Source organism: Ovis aries, chromosome 15 (genome assembly GCF_016772045.2).
Source record: "Ovis aries strain OAR_USU_Benz2616 breed Rambouillet chromosome 15, ARS-UI_Ramb_v3.0, whole genome shotgun sequence".
In the NCBI taxonomy this organism is placed as follows: Eukaryota; Metazoa; Chordata; class Mammalia; order Artiodactyla; family Bovidae; genus Ovis; species Ovis aries.
In genome coordinates this window covers 6,518,299-6,539,800 of record NC_056068.1, presented here as the reverse complement: position 1 = coordinate 6,539,800, position 21,502 = coordinate 6,518,299, and the positions used below count along the sequence as shown (strand labels likewise).

Here is a 21,502-nt window from a genome sequence, read left to right as displayed (position 1 = left end):
GGGAAATTTGAAAAACATACAAGTTTGATTATACTTCATACTGGCTTGCAATGTGTTGTCTTTTTAAAACTGATTTAGTAAATAGCTTAACATCAAAAGACAATTTAACATTTAGATTTAATAAGCTAATATCAAATTCATTTTTGCATTTTGTCTACATTTTTGTTCAAATTCACATTTGAGAGACCAGCAAAATAAAGAGATCCATAAAGAGGGCGCTGCTGCTGCTGCTAAGTCACTTCAGTCGTGTCTGACTCTGTGTGACCCCATAGATGGCAGCCCATCAGGCTCCCTCATCCCTGGGATTCTCCAGGCAAGAACACTGGAGTGGGTTGCCATTTCCTTCTCCAATGCATGAAAGTGAAAGGTGAAAGTGAAGTCGCTCAGTCGTATCCAACTCTTAGCGACCCCATGGACTGCAGCCTACCAGGCTCCTCCGTCCATGGGATTTTCCAGGCAAGATTACTGGAGTGGAGTGCCATTGCCTTCATAATCCAACAGTCTAAGACTGGAGTCAATTAAAAATTTTTAAATGATTATGTTTGATTCTTCAGTATCACATCTACATTTTTATGCCTTAAATAGTAGCACAGAATTAGCAACAAAATGTCAAAGCTTCAGAAAGAAAAGGGACAAGCAGAACCTATGAGTATTTAGCAAACACATGTTGTACTGCTATATTGTACACCAGTCTAGGGTAAGCTAAGATACCAAGATACAGAAAAATCTAATTGTACTCTGCTGTTAAAGACTTCACAGTTTATTTTGGAGATGAGAGTAATGTAAACAAGTAATATCAATAAATCTAATTTTTGTGGTAGCAGAATGTGTAAAGTACTATGAAGCACAAAGAACACTGGACATATATAGGAACTTGCAGGATATCATCCCTGAAAAAATGACTTAATTTGAATCTTAAACAATAAGCATTTTGCCAAGCAAAGAGGCAATTTTTAAAATCCCAGACATAAGGAACAACTTTTGCAAGTAAATTATGAATTGCAAATCCAAAGTGTATCCAAAGCATAGGATGGGGAAAAGAAAAATGGATACAAGACTAGAAAAATGAATTGGGACAATTCTGTAAGAAATCTGAATGCCGTGCTAGGAATTCCATCTTTATCCAGTATGCAGTCCACTTCAAGTGTTTTAACTGGAAAGTGAGCCATTACTATGTCAATAAGAGAGCTTACTGAAAGTAAGAGCAACAGTAACACTGCTAAAATTAATATAGCTTAAACATGATAGAGGTTTTTCTCTTGTATAATGTGAAATACTCAGGTAGGCAGTCAGGAGCTGGTCTGAAGATCATGCAGTGCCACAGGGAACCCGGACTCCTGTCTCACAGGAGAGTTCAGCTTCCCTTAGTATATGATTTATAGCTTCACCTTCATTGGTCACATGGTAACAGCTATAGCTCCAGCATCATGTCACTATTGTCAGCGTTGTAGACGGGAAGGAAGAAATATATAAAGGAGAGAAGGGTGTACCTCTGAACTCCTGTTAAATTGTTTTCCTAAAAGCCCCCATCTATCTGCTTCTATTAATATCTAATTGGCAACTCCATCTGCAAGGCAGACTGGAAAATATAGGGGTTTTTAATTGAAGTATTGATTTACTTTTTTTCAATATTCTAGAACTTTATTTTCAACAGTAAATAATTTCTTTAAACACATACATAACACACACAGAATATGAAAACTAAACTTAACATTCAGAGTAGCAAAATCCTTGTTTACCATTTTAGTATCTTCATTGTGGCTATATTGCCACCCCTAACAATATAGAGTGTGCTACCCAGGAATAAGGGCTTCCCAGGTAGCACAGTGGTAAAGACTCTGTCTGCCAATGCAGGAGTAGGAAAACAGGATGGGAAATAAAAGCAAATAAAGAAAATTGTATAAGAGGCAAAAGAAAAGGTAGTTTTTCTTAAGAAAGCGGATGTACTTAGTTGTGATAAATGCCTCAGAATACTCACCCCTCCTGGGTATCCTTCTCCCAAAAGAGTGCTGATTACCCAAGGGCCTAGGTACGCAGAGTTAGAAGTGTTAGTAAAAACAAATGGCATGTACATTCACTCAATGGAATATTATGCAGCTATTGAAAGAAGAGGAAACAGTTTACACACTGATATGAAATGATGTCCAACAGATGTAGATTTACCATGCAGTCAATAAGGTCCAAGTTTCAGGAGCTCTCTCTGTCATGGTCCCTACATCTAATTTTGTATTATTTCTCTTAATTGGGCCCTCAAATTGTATAAGCCTTATCCTTTCATAAAACCCAGATCTATCCCTGATTTCCAGGATTTGTTGTTCAGTCATAGTGTCCAACTCTTTGCAACCGCATGGACTGCCATGCTTCCGGCATGCCATGCTTCCTGTCCTCCACTATCTCCCTGAGTTTGCTCAAACTCATGTCTGTTGAGTCAGTGATGCTATCCAACCATCTCATCCTCTGTTTCCCCCTTCTTCTGTTGCCCTCAATCTTTCCAAGCATCAGGGTCTTTTCCAATGAGTCGGCTCTTCACATCAGGTGGCCACTCTATTGGGGCTTCAGCATCAGTCCTTCCAATGAATATTCAGGGTTTATTTCCTTTAGGATTGACTGGTTTGATCTCCTTGCAATCCAAGGGACTTTCAAGAGTCTTCTCCAATACCACAGTTCAAAAGCATCAATTCTTTAGCACCCAGCCTTCTTTATGGTCCAGCTCTCTTATCTATATGTGACCATTGGAAAACCATGGCTTTGACTAGATGGACCTTTGTTGGCAAAATATGTCTCTGCTTTTTAATACAATTTTCAGGATATATTTATTATTAAGTATAAAAATAAGGTTCAGATGAGTATACTTAGTATTCTGACTTCTTTGTAAGAAAAGGAAGAAATTAGAATGTATGTTAAGAGAGGAGATCAAGATGGTGGCATAGGAGGATATGAACTCACCTCCCCCAACAAACACATAAAAAAAGATATCTACATATGGAAAAATTCTTGCTGAAAACTAACTGGAAACTGACAGAAAGACTCCTGTACAATCAAGGCTGAAAAAAAAGATCCTCATAGAATAAGATAAGAAGGAAAGAGAAGCAGTCAGTTGGGGACCTGTGTCCGGAGGGATACCCAAAGGAAAAGGGAGATTATACAGGCAGAAATCCTCTCGAGGGAGTGAACGGTTGAAGCTACAAATTAGACCCCCTGTCCTGGTATCCAGCACAAGGGAGATGAGCCCCTCGGCTGATTGGAGGGTTGGTGGAACTAACAGGAGGACTGCAAGAAGCCTGGACTCCACCTGGGAGGAATGCACACACACTTATTCTCAAAAGAGGGCAGAGAAGGCAGATTGAAACTGTACAGTTGACTGGCTGGTCTCCTGAAACTGCTCTAGGGTATGCCCCAGCTTGAGCTCCACACTGGAGTGAGGGTTGCCCCAGCCAAGAAAGAACTCAGCCAGGAGACACAGAGGTAGCTCAGAACCAAAGTGGCATCCTTTGGGTGAGGACAGCCATTATGGGCACTTGCACGGGCAGCACATCAGAAGCAGCCTAAACTCTCTGCGGCCAAACTGTTGCAACCTGCACCTGGTCACACACTAGGAGCTCATACTGGCCCCTCTTGCTCCAGCACTGCTCACCTCAGGGGTCAGAGTGCTGATGTTGGGAGAGAAAAGCTCACACCTGAGCTAGCTCAGACCTGCTCCTCAGGGCTTCTATTTCAGGAACTTGGGACCCAACCCTGGACCTGATAGGGTGGTGGTAGTCCCTGACAACAGAGGAAGCCCGAGCTCACTCTTGGCTCTGGCCCTAGCCTCTCTTTCCCAGCCCCAATCCTTCCAAAGTGATATGGAAGCATGCCCTGTGTAATATGGAAGTGCAGCTTGAGAAAAGATGTGACCTGTCTTCATGTCAAATCCAGCTCTCCCACCAAAACCATTGGACACACAAGCTGTATAGGGTTGCTCCTACAAAAGAACACCCCTTCAAGACAGCAATTGGTAACTGTTTCACCTGTTTCATAGAGATGGAGACTGTTAAGCAAATTGAGAAAACAGAGAAATGGATCTCAATGGAAAGAGCAAGAGAAAAAAAAAATGAAACAGAAATAGTTTACCAGAGGATTCAAAGCAATAGTGATAAGAATACTAACTGAATTAAGGAAAATATATATAATGGAATATTCAGTTCAGTTCAGTTCAGTCACTCAGTCCTGTCCGAATTCTTTGTGACCCCATGGACTGCAGCACGCCAGGCCTCCCTGTCCATCACCAAATCCCAGAGCTTACTCAAACTCTGTCCATTGAGTCGGTGATGCCATCCAATAATCTCATCTTCTGTTGTCCCCCTCTCCCACCTTCAATCTTTCCCAGGATCAGGGTCTTTTCAAATTAGTCATTTCTTTGCATCAGGTAGCCAAAGTATTGGAGTTTAAGCTTCAACATCAGTCCTTCCAATGAACACTAGGATGGACTGGTTGGATCTCCTTGCTGTCCAAGGGACTCTCAAGAGTCTTCCCCAACACCACAGTTCAAAGCATCAATTCTTTGGTGCTCAGCCTTCTTTGTGGTCCATCTCTCACATCCATACATGAATACCGGAAAAACCATAGTTTGACTAGATGGACCTTTTGTTGGCAAAGTAATGTCTCTGCTTTTTAATATGCTGTCTAGGTTGGTCATAACTTTTCTTCCACGGACCAAGCGTCTTTTAATTTCATGGCTGCAGTCACCATCTGCAGTGATTTTGGAGTAAAAAAAATAATAATAAAGTCTCTCACTGTTTCCATTGTTTCCCCATCTATTTGCCATGAAGTGATGGGACCAAATGCCACGATCTTAGTTTTCTGAATGTTGAGCTTTAAGCCAACTTTTTCACTCTCCTCTTTCACTTTCATCAAGAGGCATTTTACTTCCTCTTCACTTTCTGCCATAAGGGTGGTGTCATCTGCATATCTGAGATTATTGATATTTCTCTCTACAATCTTGATTCTAGCTTGTGTTTCATCCAGCCCATTGTTTCTCATAATGTTCTCTGCATATAAAATAAATAAGCAGGGTGACAATATACAGCCTTGATGAACTCCTTTCCTGATTTGGAACCAGTCTGTTGTTCCATGTCCAGTTCTAACTGTTGCTTCTTGATCTGCATACAGATTTCTCAAGAGGCAGATCAGGTGTTCTGATATTCCCATCTCTTGAAAAATTTTCCACAGTTTGTTGTTATCCACACAGTCAAAGGCTTTGCCATAGTCCGTAAATCAGAAGTAGATGTTTTTCTGGAACTCTCTTGGTTTTTCGATGATCCAACAGATGTTGTCAATTTGATGTCTGGTTCCTCTGCCTTTTCTAGATCCAGCTTGAACATCTGGAAGTTCACGGTTCATATACTGTTAAAGCCTTGCTTAGAGAATTTTGAGCATTACTTTAGTAGCGTATAAGGTGAATGCAATTGTGCAGTAATTTGAGCATTCTTTGGCATTGTCGATCTTTGGGATTGGAATGAAAACACCTTTTCCAGTCCTGTGGCCACTGCTGAATTTTCCAAATTTGCTGGGGTATTGATTGCAGCACTTTCATAGTGTCATCTTTTAGGATTTGAAATAGCTCAACTGGAATTCCATCACCTCCACTAGTTTTGTTCATGGTGATGCTTCCTAAGGCCCACTTGACTTTGCATTCCAGTATGTCTCGCTCTAGGTAAGTCATTACACCACCGTAATTATCTGGGTTGTGAAGATCTTTTTTGTACAGTTCTTCTGTGTATTTTTGCCACCTCTTCTTAATATCTTCTGCTTCTGTTAGGTCCATACCATTTCTGTCCTTTATTGAGGCCATCTTTGCATGAAATGTTCCCTTGGTATCTCTAATTTTCTTGAAGAGATCTCTAGTCTTTCCCATTCTATTGTTTTCCTCTATTTCTTTGCACTGATCACTGAGGAAGGCTTTCTTATCTCTCCTTGCTATTCTTTGGAACTCTGCATTCAAATGCAATATTCAAATGGGTATATCTTCCCTTTTCTCCTTTGCCTTTCACGTTTCTTCTTTTCTTAGCTATTTGTAAGGCCTCCTCAGACAACCATTTTGCCTTTTTACATTTCTTTTTCTTGGGGATGGTCTTGATCCCCTGCCTCCTATACAATGTCATGAACCTCTGTCCATAGTTCTTCAGGAACTCTGTTTATCAGATCCAATCTCTGGAATCTATTTGTCACTTCCACTGTATAATTGTGTTTGCTATGACCAGTGCGTTCTTTTGGCAAAACTGTGTTAGCCTTTGCCCTGCTTCATTGTGTACTCTGAGGCCAGATTTGCCTGTTACTCCAGGTATTTCTTGACTTCCTACTTTTGCATTCCAGTCCCCTGTAATAAAAAGGACATCTTTTTGGGTGTTCGTTCTAGAAGGTCTTGTAGGTCTTCATAGACCCATTCAACTTCAGCTTCTTCACCATTACTGTTGAGGGCATAGACTTGGATTACTGTAATATTGAATGGTTTGCCTTGGAAATGAACAGAGATCATTCTGTCATTTTTGAGACTGCATTCAAGTACTGTATTTTGGACTCTTTTGTTGCCTATGATGGCTACTTCGTTTCTTCTAAGGAATTCTTGCCCAGTAGTAGATATAATGGTCATCTGCATTAAATTCACCCATTGCAGTCCATTTTAGTTTGCTGATTCCTAAAATGTCAGTGTTCACTATTCCAATTTGCCTTGATTCATGGACCTAACATTCCAGGTTCCTATGCAATATTGCTCTTTACAGCATCGGACTTTTACTTCCATCACCAGTCACATCCACAACTGTGTGTTGTTTTTGCTTTGGCTCTGTCTCTTCATTCTTTCTGGAGTTATTTCTCCACTGATCTCCAGTAGCATGTTCGGCACCCTCCAACCTGGGAAGTTCATCTTTCAGTGTCCTATCTTTTTGCCTTTTCATACCGTTCATGGGATATTAAACAGTAATAGAATATTACTCAGCCATAAAAAGAATGAAATTCCACCATTTGCAGCAATGTGAATGGACTTAGTGTTATGCTTATTAAAATGTCATAGACAAACTTACATTTAAAAATAAATATGTTATCACTGATATGAAAATCTTAAAAAAATAAATGAATGTATATTTTTTAAAAACAAACAAGACTTCCCTGGTGGTGCAGCATTTAGCAATCTGTCTGTCAGTGCAGGGGACATGGGTTCAGTCTCTAGTCCGGGAAAATTCCACATGCCCCAGAGTAAGTAGGCCCATGTGCCACGACTATTGAGCCCGCACTCTGGAGCCTGTGCTCTGCAACAGGAGAAGCCACTGCCGTAAGCCTACACACTGCAGCCAGGAGTAGCTTCCACTCACCACTGCTAGAGAAAGCCTGCACAAAGCAACGAAGATCCAGCAGCAGCCCAAATAAATGAATAAAATTAAAAAAAAAAAAAAAAACCTTAGAGATATAGAGAACAAACTAGTGATTACCAGTGGAGAGAGTGAAAAAGGAGGGACACATAGGGGTATGGGTTAAAAGACACAAGCTACTATTAATATGAATAAAAAAGTTAAGCAACAGGGATATATTATACTAACAGGGAAACATAACCATTATTTTTAACAACTTTAAATATAATCTATAAAAATAGAGAATATCTGATTGTATACCTGAAACTAAGATAGTATTATGAATTAACTATACTTCAAGTTTTAAAAATAGAATATATATTTATGTATGTTTATATCTGCATAAACAGTAAAAGAATATACAAATACCAGTTAGAGCAAAACTTCCAAATTTGTATTATATTTTTTGATTTCTAAATATGAATATGTTACCTGTACAAAATATTCAATTAAAATTTTAAGAAAGTTTACTGTCATGAATGAAGAACAACAAAGTTGTGATAAACAACTGTTTACTTGTCTATTCAGTTAGTTTATTCTCAAATATTAGAGTTACACCAAAGTTCACCCAATATGCATGATAGCTAATGCTTCCCCTTACTATAAAAAAGAGATGGATTGGGGTTTTTAATGAGGTCAGAAAATTGTCGGAGTCAGAGAATTGTTGGAGTTAGACTGTCAGGGCAAAAGAACTAGAAGGAGGAGCCTGATAATTTAAATGGAATAATAAAGCCCTGCTACTACTAAGTCACTTCAGTCGTGTTCGACTCTGTGCGACCCCATAGACTGTCGCCTACCAGGCTCCCCCGTCCCTGGGATTCTCCAGGCAAGAACACTGGAGTGGGTTGCCATTTCCTTCTCCAGTGCATGAAAGTGAAAAGTGAAAGGGAAGTCGCTCATGTCTGACTCTTAGTGACCCCATGGACTGCAGCCTACCAGGCTCCTCCATCCATGGGATTTTCCAGGCAAGAGTACTGGAGTGGGGTGCCATAAAGCCCTAATACACAATAAATATTCAAAAAAATGTAGACTTGAGTATTCCTCAGTGAGTATGAGGTACTGAGTAGGAGATCATTAGATAATAGCAACAATAAACAGCAATGTAAATGACCCAAGTTAGTTTTAAAAGTAGTTGTTAAATTCTCTTTGACAGTTAGTGGTGAGTGTTAATTAAAGCAAATCTCAAGCTATAATCTAGTTCAACTAAACATTTTTTTAACAAATCACGCACAAAACAATCGGTGTAACTTGTTCACTAAGTTCAATAAAGTCCCAGCTCTATGTTATGTGCTCTGACTATGCTTTATGTGAAAGATCCATTTAGACTTACACAGTCATATTCTAGAGACAAAATTATATGCCTTCTGGCACTGCACAATCAGAAATGGTCCTGTTTAACAGCTGGAGCCAAGACTAATTAGAGGTCAAACCTCAATGCTATCTGTAAAGGTAAAGGGTATAGACTCCCTAGATTCTTATTCTCTGTTCATGCAAGGGTAGGGAGTGATTAAAATACTTTAGGGAAGTCCATCTGTCTTGAATATCTTTAATTTCAACAAGGAAAGTTCATTTTTAATATTCATCAGGCTATGCAGCTAGCCATTAATTTTACCAATAAACAATCATTTGGGACATTGCTTACGCTCATTAGAAAATCAAAATTTAAAGCTTGATAGTTTCTGCCTCAAGAGGATTGGTCCTTCATGGTTAGAATATCCAGCAAACCATCTCATATCTGACATTTTTCACTCGTATTTTATGCAGCACCCCCTGACTCTAGAGTTCAAGTTTGAACTAACCCATTCATAATAATATACTGATTTTGCTTAAAAATTTTAAGGTGAATAACAAACATCAATCATGATGATATGGGTTTTTGAAGGAGAAAGGAGGAAAAAACAATTTGGTAGCATCATTGGAGAGCTAGAAAGTCAGCTATCCTATCTCCAGGCCTTCAGTTATTTGTAGTTACTTGTATCTTCCCCTAAGAGGGCTGCAGGAAAGCAATATCCTTCAAATAGAAGGTACGTTTCAACTTGAACAAGAAGGTGTGTACCAAAGTGCACAGTGGCAATTCTTAGGAAAGTGGATACTTATGGGAGCTAGGGTTGGATTAGAGGTCATGCAGAATGATATGTGAATGAGTATTCATTTAATGTGTGACCCTGAACAAGTTACTTAGCTATGTTTCGGTTTCCTCAGTTGCAAATGGAGATTGGGGCTTTTCTGGTGGCTCAAACAATAAAGAATCTGCCTGAAGTGCAGGAGATCCAGGTTCAATCTCTGAGTTGGGCAGAACTCCTAGAGAAGAGTGTGTCAACCCACTCCAGTATTCTTGCCTGGAGAATCCCATGGACAGAGGCGCATGGCATGCTTCAGTCCATGGGGTTCCGAAGAGCTGGACTCAACTTAGTGATTAACGCTTTCTTTCTTTCAAAGGCCTTAGTGAGAATAAAGTAGTTAATACTTATACAGTGCTCAAAAATAATGTCTTTCACAGTAAATACTCAATAAATGTTAACTGCTATTTTTATATTTTCCCCTTTTCTTAATAAGGATATTTATAAATTCTGTCAGAAATTTATGGAATTATGAGGCTAGATATAATGGGGTTTGCATGCCAGATCAAAGAACCTGGATGTTTCTCAGATTTCATTTTTCCAAATAAGTATTCTTAAAATTGGTGATGAGAATTTTGAGATAACTATTTCTTATTGGGAAGAGGATGTTTAAACTTAAAATATACTGTGCAAAATAAATTTGTCACACAAGTTTTAAGATAGTATTTTATCATTGACCAATTAAATTATGTATAAAGAGATTGTTGAAATGATTCTGTACTATATGATTTTATTATTTCCTTAGTTCTTCAAAGACCAGTTCTTCCATTAGAAGATGCCCTCAAACAAATTCAGGAATCCAATCTAAAATCAGAAGTAAACCTTCCCTCTTCCCACAGACCAATAATAAACTGGAGGTAAGTAACTTATGATTATCATGTATAGTTACTAATATACAGTAATTAAATAGCTCTCTAGTTGCTAAGTTTACAGGCCTTTTCATCAGTTACTCCTCACCTCTATTTTATAGTATACTATTTTATTTTCACACACTGGATTGAAGTAGAGTGTAATATAAATTTCTTCAAGAGTAAGTAAAAATTTTAATTTCTTGTCTTTAGTTTTAGTGTTGCCTATGTTGAGTAATTTTCTATGGGAGCTATTATAAAAACCATTTAAAAATAGTGATACTGATTTTACTGAGGAAAAAAAGCTGAATAACAGTGATATAAATTTAGATAAAAAGAGTAACTTTATGGTAGGAATGGGATTTTCCTCACTGAAAATCTTTCCTAGATGGATATCTTTTAAAAAGCTACTGCAATGCCTCCTGGTTCCTCTCTAGGTTAGTTTAAATGAATCATCTTGATTCAGTAGGATGGACCAACCAACTAGGGAGTACCCTCTGACATCCTGTATTTTCCATTTATTTACTATAAATGTTTCTTGAACCTACTATGTATATAGCAGTAGATCAGCCATTGTGAAAGGGATATGGAGAAATATGATATTCAAAAATATAATCCCAAGAGTATAATCTAGGAGAAAGTGAAATAATGCTTTAAAAATTATAGAACAGTATCAAATGGGTAATAATAATAATAATAATATTTAATGTTTATATATATAAAGATATATATACATAATTCATATGTAAAGTATGTTAATATTTTAACTGTTTATAATGTATGTACTAAAGTATTTCCATTTTTAGAATACCTGTGGCAAACTGTTCCCTTAATCAGATATAAGAACAATTAAATTCATCCCCTCAAGTCTTTATTATAGTTCAAGAAAGACCTCATGGAATAGAAGAATCTTCAGCAAAGCTTTGAAGAAAATAGGAGTTAATCATGAAACAAGTGGGTAGATGGTATTCCAGACGGAGGGATGAGAGTGTAGAAAGGCCAAGAGTAGTAGAAGGAATGATATGTTCCAGGAATAAGAGTATGGCTGAATAACAGAAGGCAAAATAGCAATAGCTTCACTAGATGTGAGATTGGAAAAGTAAATACACCTGTATGCTAGGGAATATAAGCTTTATCCTGAGAGTTTTAAGAGGAGTCAGTGAAGGATTTAAGCAGATAGGTAATAAGATCAATTTTTCCTGTTTAGACTTCCCTGGTGGCTCAGACGGTAAAGCGTCTGCCTACAATGCAGGAGACCCAGGTTCAATCCCTGGGTCAGGAAGATCCCCCTGGAGAAGGCAATGGCAACCCACTCCAGTACTCTTGCCTGGAAAATCCCATGGACAGAGGAGCCTGGTAGGCTACAGTCCACGGGGTTGCAAAGAGTCGGACACGACTGAGCGACTTCCCTTTCCCTTTTCTTTCCTGTTTAACATATCATTCTAATCTATTGTGAACAAGTGTGGATAACTGATTGAAAGAGGACAAAACAGACTATTTCAGTATCTGTAACTGAAAATACATAGGTCTGGAGCTTAAGAGAAAGATCTAGACTTAAGATATTAGAAGCCAAGACAATGGGTGAAGTCAGCAGTGGAGATTATGTACTGTGACAGCAGAACTAGGATAGAGCACTACAGAAGAGCAATATATAGGGAAGTGAAAAAAGAGAAACCTGCAGATAGGAACAGAATAGTTGGTAGAGACTATATATAGGGAGAAGATGGAGCTAAGCAAGTATAGACTTTCACAGGGAATGAAACCTTATGGAAATGAAATGGCTTCTAGGTAATCATTAATATAAAAAGTTTTACCAGTTGAGATACTGGCAGAAAACATGTAGCGTTTAAAAGGGGTAACTGAAAAGAGGTTAGTAAAGAGACTGTGATGCCAACAAAGGAGGATGAAGCAACCCCAAAACTGACAGCAAACTTAGTATTATCACAACAAACCTAAACTGAAAAGAGCTGTAGCTGTACGAGAGGGCTACTAGGCAGAGGAGCATTGCCACTGCTAAACCAAGCCAAGCAGAGAGGAAGCCTGAGGAGTGGTTATCAAAAACCGCTTTGTTCTGTCACATTCCCATATCTTGCTAGTACATTTCATAGGTCAAAACAGCCATAAATCAAAAGGCAGGGTATCATTCAGTCTCTGCCTAGCAGAGGTAAGTGTGGAAAATGAACCTGGAGTGGCAAAGAGAAAATATCCAGCTTAGAGGGACTATGTCCCATATATTTCAAAACAGAGAAGTCACTCTGGCAGTTTTTGTCAAAGAAATTTCATTGGAGGGATGGAGACAGAAAAGAGATTGCTGCATTGGAAGGAAACTACAGTGTGAGAAAGAAAAAACACCAACTGTAGCTTGGCTATGAAAGGAAAAGAGTGCTAGAACAGTAGCCAAAGGGGATGTAGGGCCAAAATATGGCTTTTTCCCTTATGATGGAAGAAATATTATCCTGTTAAATATGGATGTTAAACTAATGAGTAACAGAAATGCACTAAAAATGTTAAGTCTTAAGTCCTATTATGTGCTGTACATTGATTAGCAAGAGTTATAATATGAATGAAATATGGTCCTCTGCCCAATAAGTGTTTGCAGTTACATTATAATACTGTGTAATGGTAATTACACTGTAAGACTCAAACAATACTATATAATGTGGGCAGTTACAGAAATATTAGCAAAGTGATAAAGGGCTTTCCTGGCGGCTCAGTCAGTAAAGACTCCACCTTCAATGCAGGAGGCCCGAGTTTGATTGTTGGGTCAGAAATATCCCCAGGAGAATGGAATGGCAACCCACTCTAATATTCTTTCCTGGAGGATCCCATGGACAGAGGAGCTGACAACTGAGTGACTAAGCGTACACACACAAGTGATAAAGTACAAAATTAAAAGTTGGAGAGGAGACTTAAAGGATGAGTACATATTGTCTACTAAAGAAGCACGGATTGATTTCTGGCACGTTTAGGCCTACAGTGTTGTAAAAAGCAAAGACACCTGAGGACATAGAATTTGTTCAGAGTAACAAGACTAGTATATGTTGCTGGTAGGATGAGAGATTATCTAGAAATGTAGATTGAGGTCAGATGTGAATGCTTGTATTTCTAGCTAGGAAATTTTTATTTCATCCTATAACTAGTAGAGAGCCAATGGTGGTTTTAAACAGATCGACATAGTCTTCTTTATATGGAAAGATAATTGGCATGAATGTTGGAGAATGAAAAAAATAGAAAGAAACTGGAAACAAGGAGACTAGAAAAATTTAATGGGCTAATCCAAGTGACAGATCATTACTACCTAAACTAAAATAGTACTGTTTTGTATAGTGAGAAAAGGAGGGCCCTCCCTGGTCATCCAGTGGTTAAGACTTTGCCTTCCAAAGGGTGCAGGTTTGATCCCTGGTTGGGGGCTTCCCTGGTGGCTCAGAGGTTAAAGCGTCTGCCTCTAATGTAGGAGACCTGGGTCCGATCCCTGGGTCAGGAAGATCCCCTGGAGAAGGAAATGGCAACCCACTCCAGTGTTCTTGCCTGGAGAATCCCATGGACGGAGGAGCCTGGTGGGCTACAGTCCACAGGGTCGCAAAGAGTCAGACACGACTGAGAGACTTAACTAACTAACTTAATATGGCCCAAAAAAGCAAAACAGAAGCAGTACTGTAACAAATTCAATAAAGACTTCTAAAAAAAGGAAAAGACAGATCTAATAAAGAATAAAATTATTTTGAGAGATTAAAAGGAAAAGATGAGAGAATAAGAAAAAATGAAAATGCCCTTTATGGCATAGAAGAGACATAAACGTTTAAGAATGTTGATGAATCAGAAGTGTAAAAGGTAGAGTATAAAAAATGGGAGCTGAAGAGGACCTGAGCTTACCTCCCATAACAAACAATGCAAAAATACATCCACATGTAGAACAATTCATGGAAAGCTAACTGGAAACTTGCAGAAGGACCCTTATATAACCAAGTTTGTAAGAAAGATACACATGTAATCAGGCAGGATAGGAAGAAAAGCATCAGGTAATGGGTCTGTGCCTCTGGGAGAGGACTGAAAGGAAAAGGGAGATCATGCAGGCAGACACTCACCCTGAGAAGTAAGTGAGTCCAACCATAGCCTGGGCATCCCTATCCTGGAGTCCTGCATATAGGAGACAAGCCCCTTTGGCTGCTTGGAGAACCACTGAGAAGGCTAGAGAAGCCTAGACTCCACTCATGAGGAGAGTGCAAGTGTTACCTTGCCACCAGACAGGGCAGAGAGAGGTGTACCCTAGTAGCTGCTGCCATGCCACACCCCCCAGTCTAAGCCAAGTGAATGTTACCCTGCTCACTCCAAGCCACATCTTGGCCCTGGATCTCAGGCATTCAGGACCTGGGAAAGAGTCAATCTAAAGATCCAAAGGTGTCCTGGGGGCCAGGGATGTCGTCTAGATAGAGCAGTGTCCATTGCTGGTGCTTACTCAAATAGCACCCAAGAAATAGCCCAGACTTGAATTCCCACAACTACCATGCCATGTTCAAGCCTAGTGCAGGGAGAAGGAAAAATACATACTTAAAGGTAGCAGAACCAGCTTGAGCCCAAATATGAGGGCTTTTGCTCCTACAACTTAGGAGCAGATCTCACCCCTGACAGGATAGTGACGGCCACTGAGCATAGAAGTACTGTCCCATACCCTGCACGGGCTCTAACTCCTCCATTACCAGCCATACCCCCTTTCCAATGTGGTAGAGGCCAGTATACCATGAGGAAAGACATGACTTGCATCCAAAACTAATCCAGCCCTCCCTCCAAATACATTGGGCGCACACAGTCTGCATGGGGACACACCCACATAAGAACACCCCTTCAAGACTGTAATAGGTAACCGTTTCACCTAAAGTCAGAAACACAGAAAGGTAAGTAAAATAAAAGGGCAGAGAAACCTGCAACCTAAGATAGTCTACCCAGTGAGATTATCATTTAGAATAGAAGATGAGATAAAGAACTCCTCAGACAAGCAAAAACTAAAAGAATTCAGCAATAATAAACCTACCCTAAAAGAAATGTTGATGGGTCTTCTCAAAATGAAAAAGAAGAATCTATAGGAAAGGGAAAACTCCAATAGGAAAGCCATATATAGTGGGGATTGAAGATCACTTAAATAAGCTAGCACATAGATTAAAAGACAAAAGTTGTAAAGCAACTCTAACTACAATAAATAGTTATGGGATAAACATGAAGATGTAAAAAATTACATCAGAAACACAAAATGTGGGGGAGAGTAGTAAAAAATGTAGATCTCTTAGAATGTGTTTGAACTTAAATGACTATGAGTTTAAAGCAAGTACACATAATTAAGGTTTAGCATATATGAACACCATGGTAACCACAAATAGATACACAACAAGCAAAAAGCAAGGAACTCAAACATACTACAAAAGAAAATCATCAAACTAGGAAAAGAGAGAGACCAACTGGAAGACAAGAAATAAATTAGTAATAAGTATATACCTATTAATAAATTACTTTACATATCAATGGATTAATGCTTCAATCAAAAGACACAGCTAGCTAATTGGATTTTTTAAAAGACCCTTCGATATGCTGCCTGCAAGAGAGTCATTTAAGGCAAAAGATACAAACTGAAAGTGAGGAGACAGAAAAGGATATTTTATGCAAATGGAGATGACAACAAAACAAAGGCTTAATGAAAGACAAAAAGGGTACCATATAATGATAAAAAGAGATCAGTACAAGAAGAGGATATATACTGTTTAACATATACATACCCAATACAGTAGCACCTAACTGTATAAACACTAACAAACATAAAAGGAGAAATTGACAATAGGGCAATAATTACAGCAGACTTTAACACCCCACTGATATCAATGAACAGATCATCCAGAAAGAATATCAATAAGGCAACTGTGGTAAAGTAATTCTTTGCCACCCCATGAACTGCAGCATGCCAGGCTTTCCTGTCCTTCACTATCTCCTGCTGCTGCTGCTGCTGCTAAGTCACTTCAGTCGTGTCCGACTCTGTGCAACCCCATAGATGGCAGCCCACCAGGCTCCCCCATCCCTGGGATTCTCTAGGCAAGAACACTGGAATAGGTTGCCATTTCCTTCTCCAGTGCATGAAAGTGAAAAGTGAAAGTGAAGTCACTCAGTCGTGTCCGACTCTTAGCAATCCCATGGACTGTAGCCCACCAGGCTCCTCCATCCATGGGATTTTCCAGGCAAGAGTACTGGAGTGGGGTGCCATTGCCTTCTCCACTATCTCCTGGAGTTTGCTCAAATTCATGTCTATTGAGTCAGTGATACTATCTAACCATCTCATCCTCTGCCACCCTCTTCTTTTATTGCCTTCTCCTTTCCCAGCATCAGGGTCTTTTCCAATGAGTTGGCTCTTTGCATCAGGTGGTCAAAGTATTGGAGCTTCAGCATCAGTCCTTCCAATGAATATTCCAGGTTGATTTCCTTTAGGATTGACTGGTTTGGTCTCTTTGCAGTCTAAGGGGCTTCTCTAATGGCTTAGACTGTCCAGAATCCAGCTGCAATGCAGGAGATCTGGGTTTGATCCCTGAGTAAGGAAGATCTCCTGGTTAAGGGAATGAATACCATCTGGTCACAAAGAGTCAGACATGACTGAATAACTAACATATATCACATACTAGGTCTCAAAACAAGACTCAACAAATTTAAGAGGATAGAAATTATATCAAGCTTTTTCTTTGCCAACCTCAAGGATATGAAACTAGAAATCAACTACAGAAAGAAAAAGAATAAATATGTGGAGACTACACAACATGCTGCTGAAAGAAAAGGGGGGGTAACGAATAAATCAAAGAGTAAATAAAAAAATACCTCAAAACAAATGAAATGGGAAGCAAAACTTTCCAATTTATGTGATACAGCAAAAGCAGTTCTAAGAGGGAAGTTCCTAGCAATACAGTCCTTCCTCAAGAAATAAGAAAAATCTCAAAACAACCTAACCTATCACCTAAAAGAATTAGAAAAAGAACAAACAAAACCCAAAGTTAGCAGAAGGAAGGAAATAATGATATCACATACATGTGGAATCTGAAAAATAATAAGAATGAATCTATAGATATATACAAAACAGAAACCAACTCACAGGCATTGGTTATGGTTAAACAAACTTAAGGTTATCAAAGGGGAAAGGAGGGATAAATTAGGAATATGGGATTCACAAATGCAAACCACTTATATATAAAATAAGCAAAAATGATTTATTGCATAGCATAAGGAACTATAGTTAATATCTGTAATAATCTATAATACATATAATCTGAAATATATATCTAACAATCACTTTCGGTTCAGTTCAGTTCAGTCACTCAGTCGTGTCCGACTCTTTGCAACCCCATGCATCACAGCACCCCAGGCCTCCCTGTCCATCACCGACTCCCTGAGTTCACTCAGACTCATGTCCATCGAGTCAGTGATGCCATCCAGCCATCTCATCCTCTGTCGTCCCCTTCTCCTCCTGCCCCCAATCCCTCCCAGCATCAGAGTCTTTTCCAATGAGTCAACTCTTCGCATGAGGTGGCCAAAGTACTGGAGTTTCAGCTTTAGCATCATTCCCTCCAAGAAATCCCAGGGCTGATCTCCTTCAGAATGGACTGGTTGGATCTCCTTGCAGTCCAAGGGACTCTCAAGAGTCTTCTCCAACACCACAGTTCAAAAGCGTCAATTCTTTGGTGCTCAGCTTTCTTCACAGTCCAACTCTCACATCCATACATGACCACAGGAAAAACCATAGCCTTGACTAGACAGACCTTTGTTGGCAAAGTAATGTCTCTGTTTTTCAATATGCTATCTAGGTTGGTCATAACTTTTCTTCCAAGGAGTAAGTGTCTTTTAATTTCATGGCTGCAATCACCACCTGCAGTGATTTTGAAGCCCAAAAAAGTAAAGTCACCCTCTGTTTCCACTGTTTCCCCATCTATTTCCCATGAAGTGATGGGACCAGATGCCATGATCTTCATTTTCTGAATGTTGAGCTTCAAGCCAACTTTTTCACTTTACTGTACATATTATACAATATTGTAAATCAACTGTGCTTCAATTTTTTAAAGAGTCATTTCCTAGGAGAGAAAAAAACAGTAGGAAAAAATTAATGAAACCAAGAGCTAGTTTTTTGAAAAATAAGCTCACCAAGAAGAAAAGAGAGAGGATCCAAATAAAATAAGAAAATAAAGAGGATAAATAACAACCAATACCACAGAGATACAAAAAAAATCATAAGAGAATACTATGAACAGTTTATATGCCAACAGATTGGACAGCCTACAAGAAGCGGACAAATTTCTTGAAACATCCAGCTGCCAAGACCGTTGAGAAGAAATAGACAATTTGAACAGAAGACCATTAACTAGAAGTGAAGTTGAATTTTAAAAGAAAGAAAAATGCCCAGCAAACAAAATTCCAGAACAGGACAGCTTCGTGAGGCAATTCTACTAAATGTGTAAAGAAGAATTAAAACCTGTCCTAATCAAACTATTCCATAAACTTGAAGAGTTTATTAGAACACTCTCAAATTCATCCTACAAGACAGTCCTTACCCTGATACCAAAATGAGGCAAAGACAATACAAAAAAAAAAGAAAAAATTATAGGCCAATATTTTTGATGAATACAGATACAAAAATCAACAAAATATTAGCAAACCAAATCCAACAATACATAAAAAGAATCATACATCATGATCAAGTAGAATTTATTCCAAGGTCACAAGGATGGTTTGAGATATATAAATCAATCAATTTGATACACCATATTAACAAAAGGAAAGATAAAAATTATGTGATTGTCTCAATCGATAACAGAGAAAACACTTGACAAAATTCAGTGTCTATTTATGATTAAAAAAAACCCTCATCAAAGTGTGTATAGAATGAACATATCTCAGCATAATGAAGGCCATTTATGACAAATCCAATAGCCCACATCATATTCAATTGTGAAAATTTTTAAATTTTTCCTTTAAAATCAAGGACAAGACAAGAATGTCCACTTTCACTGCTTCTATTTAACATAGTGTTGGAATTCCTAACCACAGAAACAATAATAAAAGGAATCCAAATTAGAAGATGAAGAGGTAAAACTCGCTCTGCAGATGACATAACACTCTATATAGAGAACTCCTATCATCTCCACCCAAGAACTATTAATATTAGAAACTAATGAATTTAGCAAGGTTGTTTGATATAAGAATAATATGCAGAAATCTGTTGTTTTTTATACACTAATAATGAAATATCAGAAATAGAAAGTAAACAATCCTGTTTAAAATCACATCAAACAACAAAATACCTAGGAGTAAACGTAGCCAAGAAAGTGAAAGGTCTGTACTCTGAAAACTATAAAACCTGATGAAGAAAATTGAAGATGATTCAAAGATGTAAAGATATTCCATGCTATTGAATTGGAGGGAGTAATATCATTAAAATGGACATACTACCCAAAGCAATCTACAGAGTTAATTCAATCTATCAAAATACCTATGACATTTTTTCACAGATCTAAAACAAATAATACTAGAATTTATATGGAATCACAAAACATCCAAAATTACAAAAAAAATCCTGAGAATAAAGAACAAAGCTGGAGATATAAACCTCTCAGACTTCTGACTGTACTACAAAGCCGCAGTAATCAAAACAGTAGTGTTACTGGCACAACAGACACATTGACTAATGAAGCTGTATAGAGAACCCAGTAATAAACCCACACACTTACAGTCAATTAACCTATGACAAAGGTGACAAGAATACACAATAGAGAAAAGACAAGTAGTTCAAGGAAAACTGGACAGCTACATGTAACAGAATGAAGTTAGAACATTCTCTAACACAGTGTACAAAAGTAAAAACTCAAATGGATTAAAGATATAAACATAATACTAGAAACTGCTACTCCTAGAAGAAAACATAAGCATACACACTTTGACATAAATCATAGCAATTTTTGTTTTTTGGATCTGTCTTTTGAATCAATGGAAATAATAGCAAAAATAAACCAATATTATCTAATTAAATGCAAAAGCTTTTGCACAATAAAGGAAACCATCAACAAAAAGATAACTTTTTTAAAACTGGGTAAAATATTTGCAAATGATATAACTGCAAAGGGGCTAATAGCCAAAATACATAAACAGCTCAGTTTAATGTTTAGAAATTGCATCCCAGTTTTCCAGATGGTTGGATTAAGATGTGTTATGTATATGATGGAATATTACTCAGCCATAAATAAGAATAAAATTCTACCATTTGCAGCAATATGGATGGACCTAGAGAATACAGTGCTTAGTGAAATAAGTCAAACAAAAGCAGGTATTATATGATATCACTTATATGTGGAATCTAAAAATACATATAAATGTATGTGCAAAACAGACATACTATATATGGAAAGAAACTTGTGGTTTCCAGAGACAGGGGGAAGGACAAATTAGAGATTTGATATTAACAGATACAAACTACTATATATAAAAAAGATAAATGGAACTTCCCTGGTATTCCAGTGGTTCGGTTCAGTACAGTCGCTCAGTCATGTCCGACTCTTTGCGACCCCATGAATCACAGCACACCAGGCCTCCCTATCCATCATCAACTCCCGGAGTTCACTCAGACTCACGTCCATCGAGTCAGTGATGCCATCCAGCCATCTCATCCTCTGTCGTCCCCTTCTCCTCCTGCCCCCAATCCCTCCCAGCATCAGAGTCTTTTCCAATGAGTCAACTCTTCGCATGAGGTGGCCAAAGTACTGGAGTTTCAGCTTTAGCAGCATTCCTTCCAAAGAAATCCCAGGGCTGAGCTCCTTCAGAATGGACTGGTTGGATCTCCTTACAGTCCAAGGGACTCTCAAGAGTCTTCTCCAACACAACAGTTCAAAAGCATCAATTCTTCGGTGCTCAGCTTTCTTCACAGTCCAACTCTCACATCCATACATGACCACAGGAAAAACCATAGCCTTGACTAGATGGACCTTAGTCAGCAAAGTAACGTCTCTGCTTTTGAATATGCTGTCTAGGTTGGTCATAACTTTTCTTTCAAGGAGTAAGTGTCTTTTTTTTTTTTACATCTTTAAAAATAGTGATTTTATTTTTTATTTTTTTTTAGTTTTTATTTTTAAATTTTAAAATCTTT

General features: G+C 38.3%; 1 protein-coding gene and 1 non-coding gene across 4 annotated transcripts in view; both read left to right on the top strand.

Moving 5' to 3' along the window:
* Window positions 1-21,502, top strand: part of CEP126 (centrosomal protein 126) — a 135,694-nt gene that overhangs the window by 42,996 nt on the left and 71,196 nt on the right. For all 3 annotated transcript variants that reach the window (XM_012095327.4, XM_015100875.4, XM_012095326.5), the window contains exon 4: window positions 10,248-10,359. In XM_012095327.4, the coding sequence (XP_011950717.2) occupies window positions 10,248-10,359 (112 nt within the window). The remainder of the gene's footprint in view (window positions 1-10,247; window positions 10,360-21,502) is intronic.
* TRNAC-ACA (transfer RNA cysteine (anticodon ACA)) lies at window positions 11,561-11,633 on the top strand. The gene has a single exon. It is a non-coding gene; the product is annotated as a tRNA-Cys (tRNA).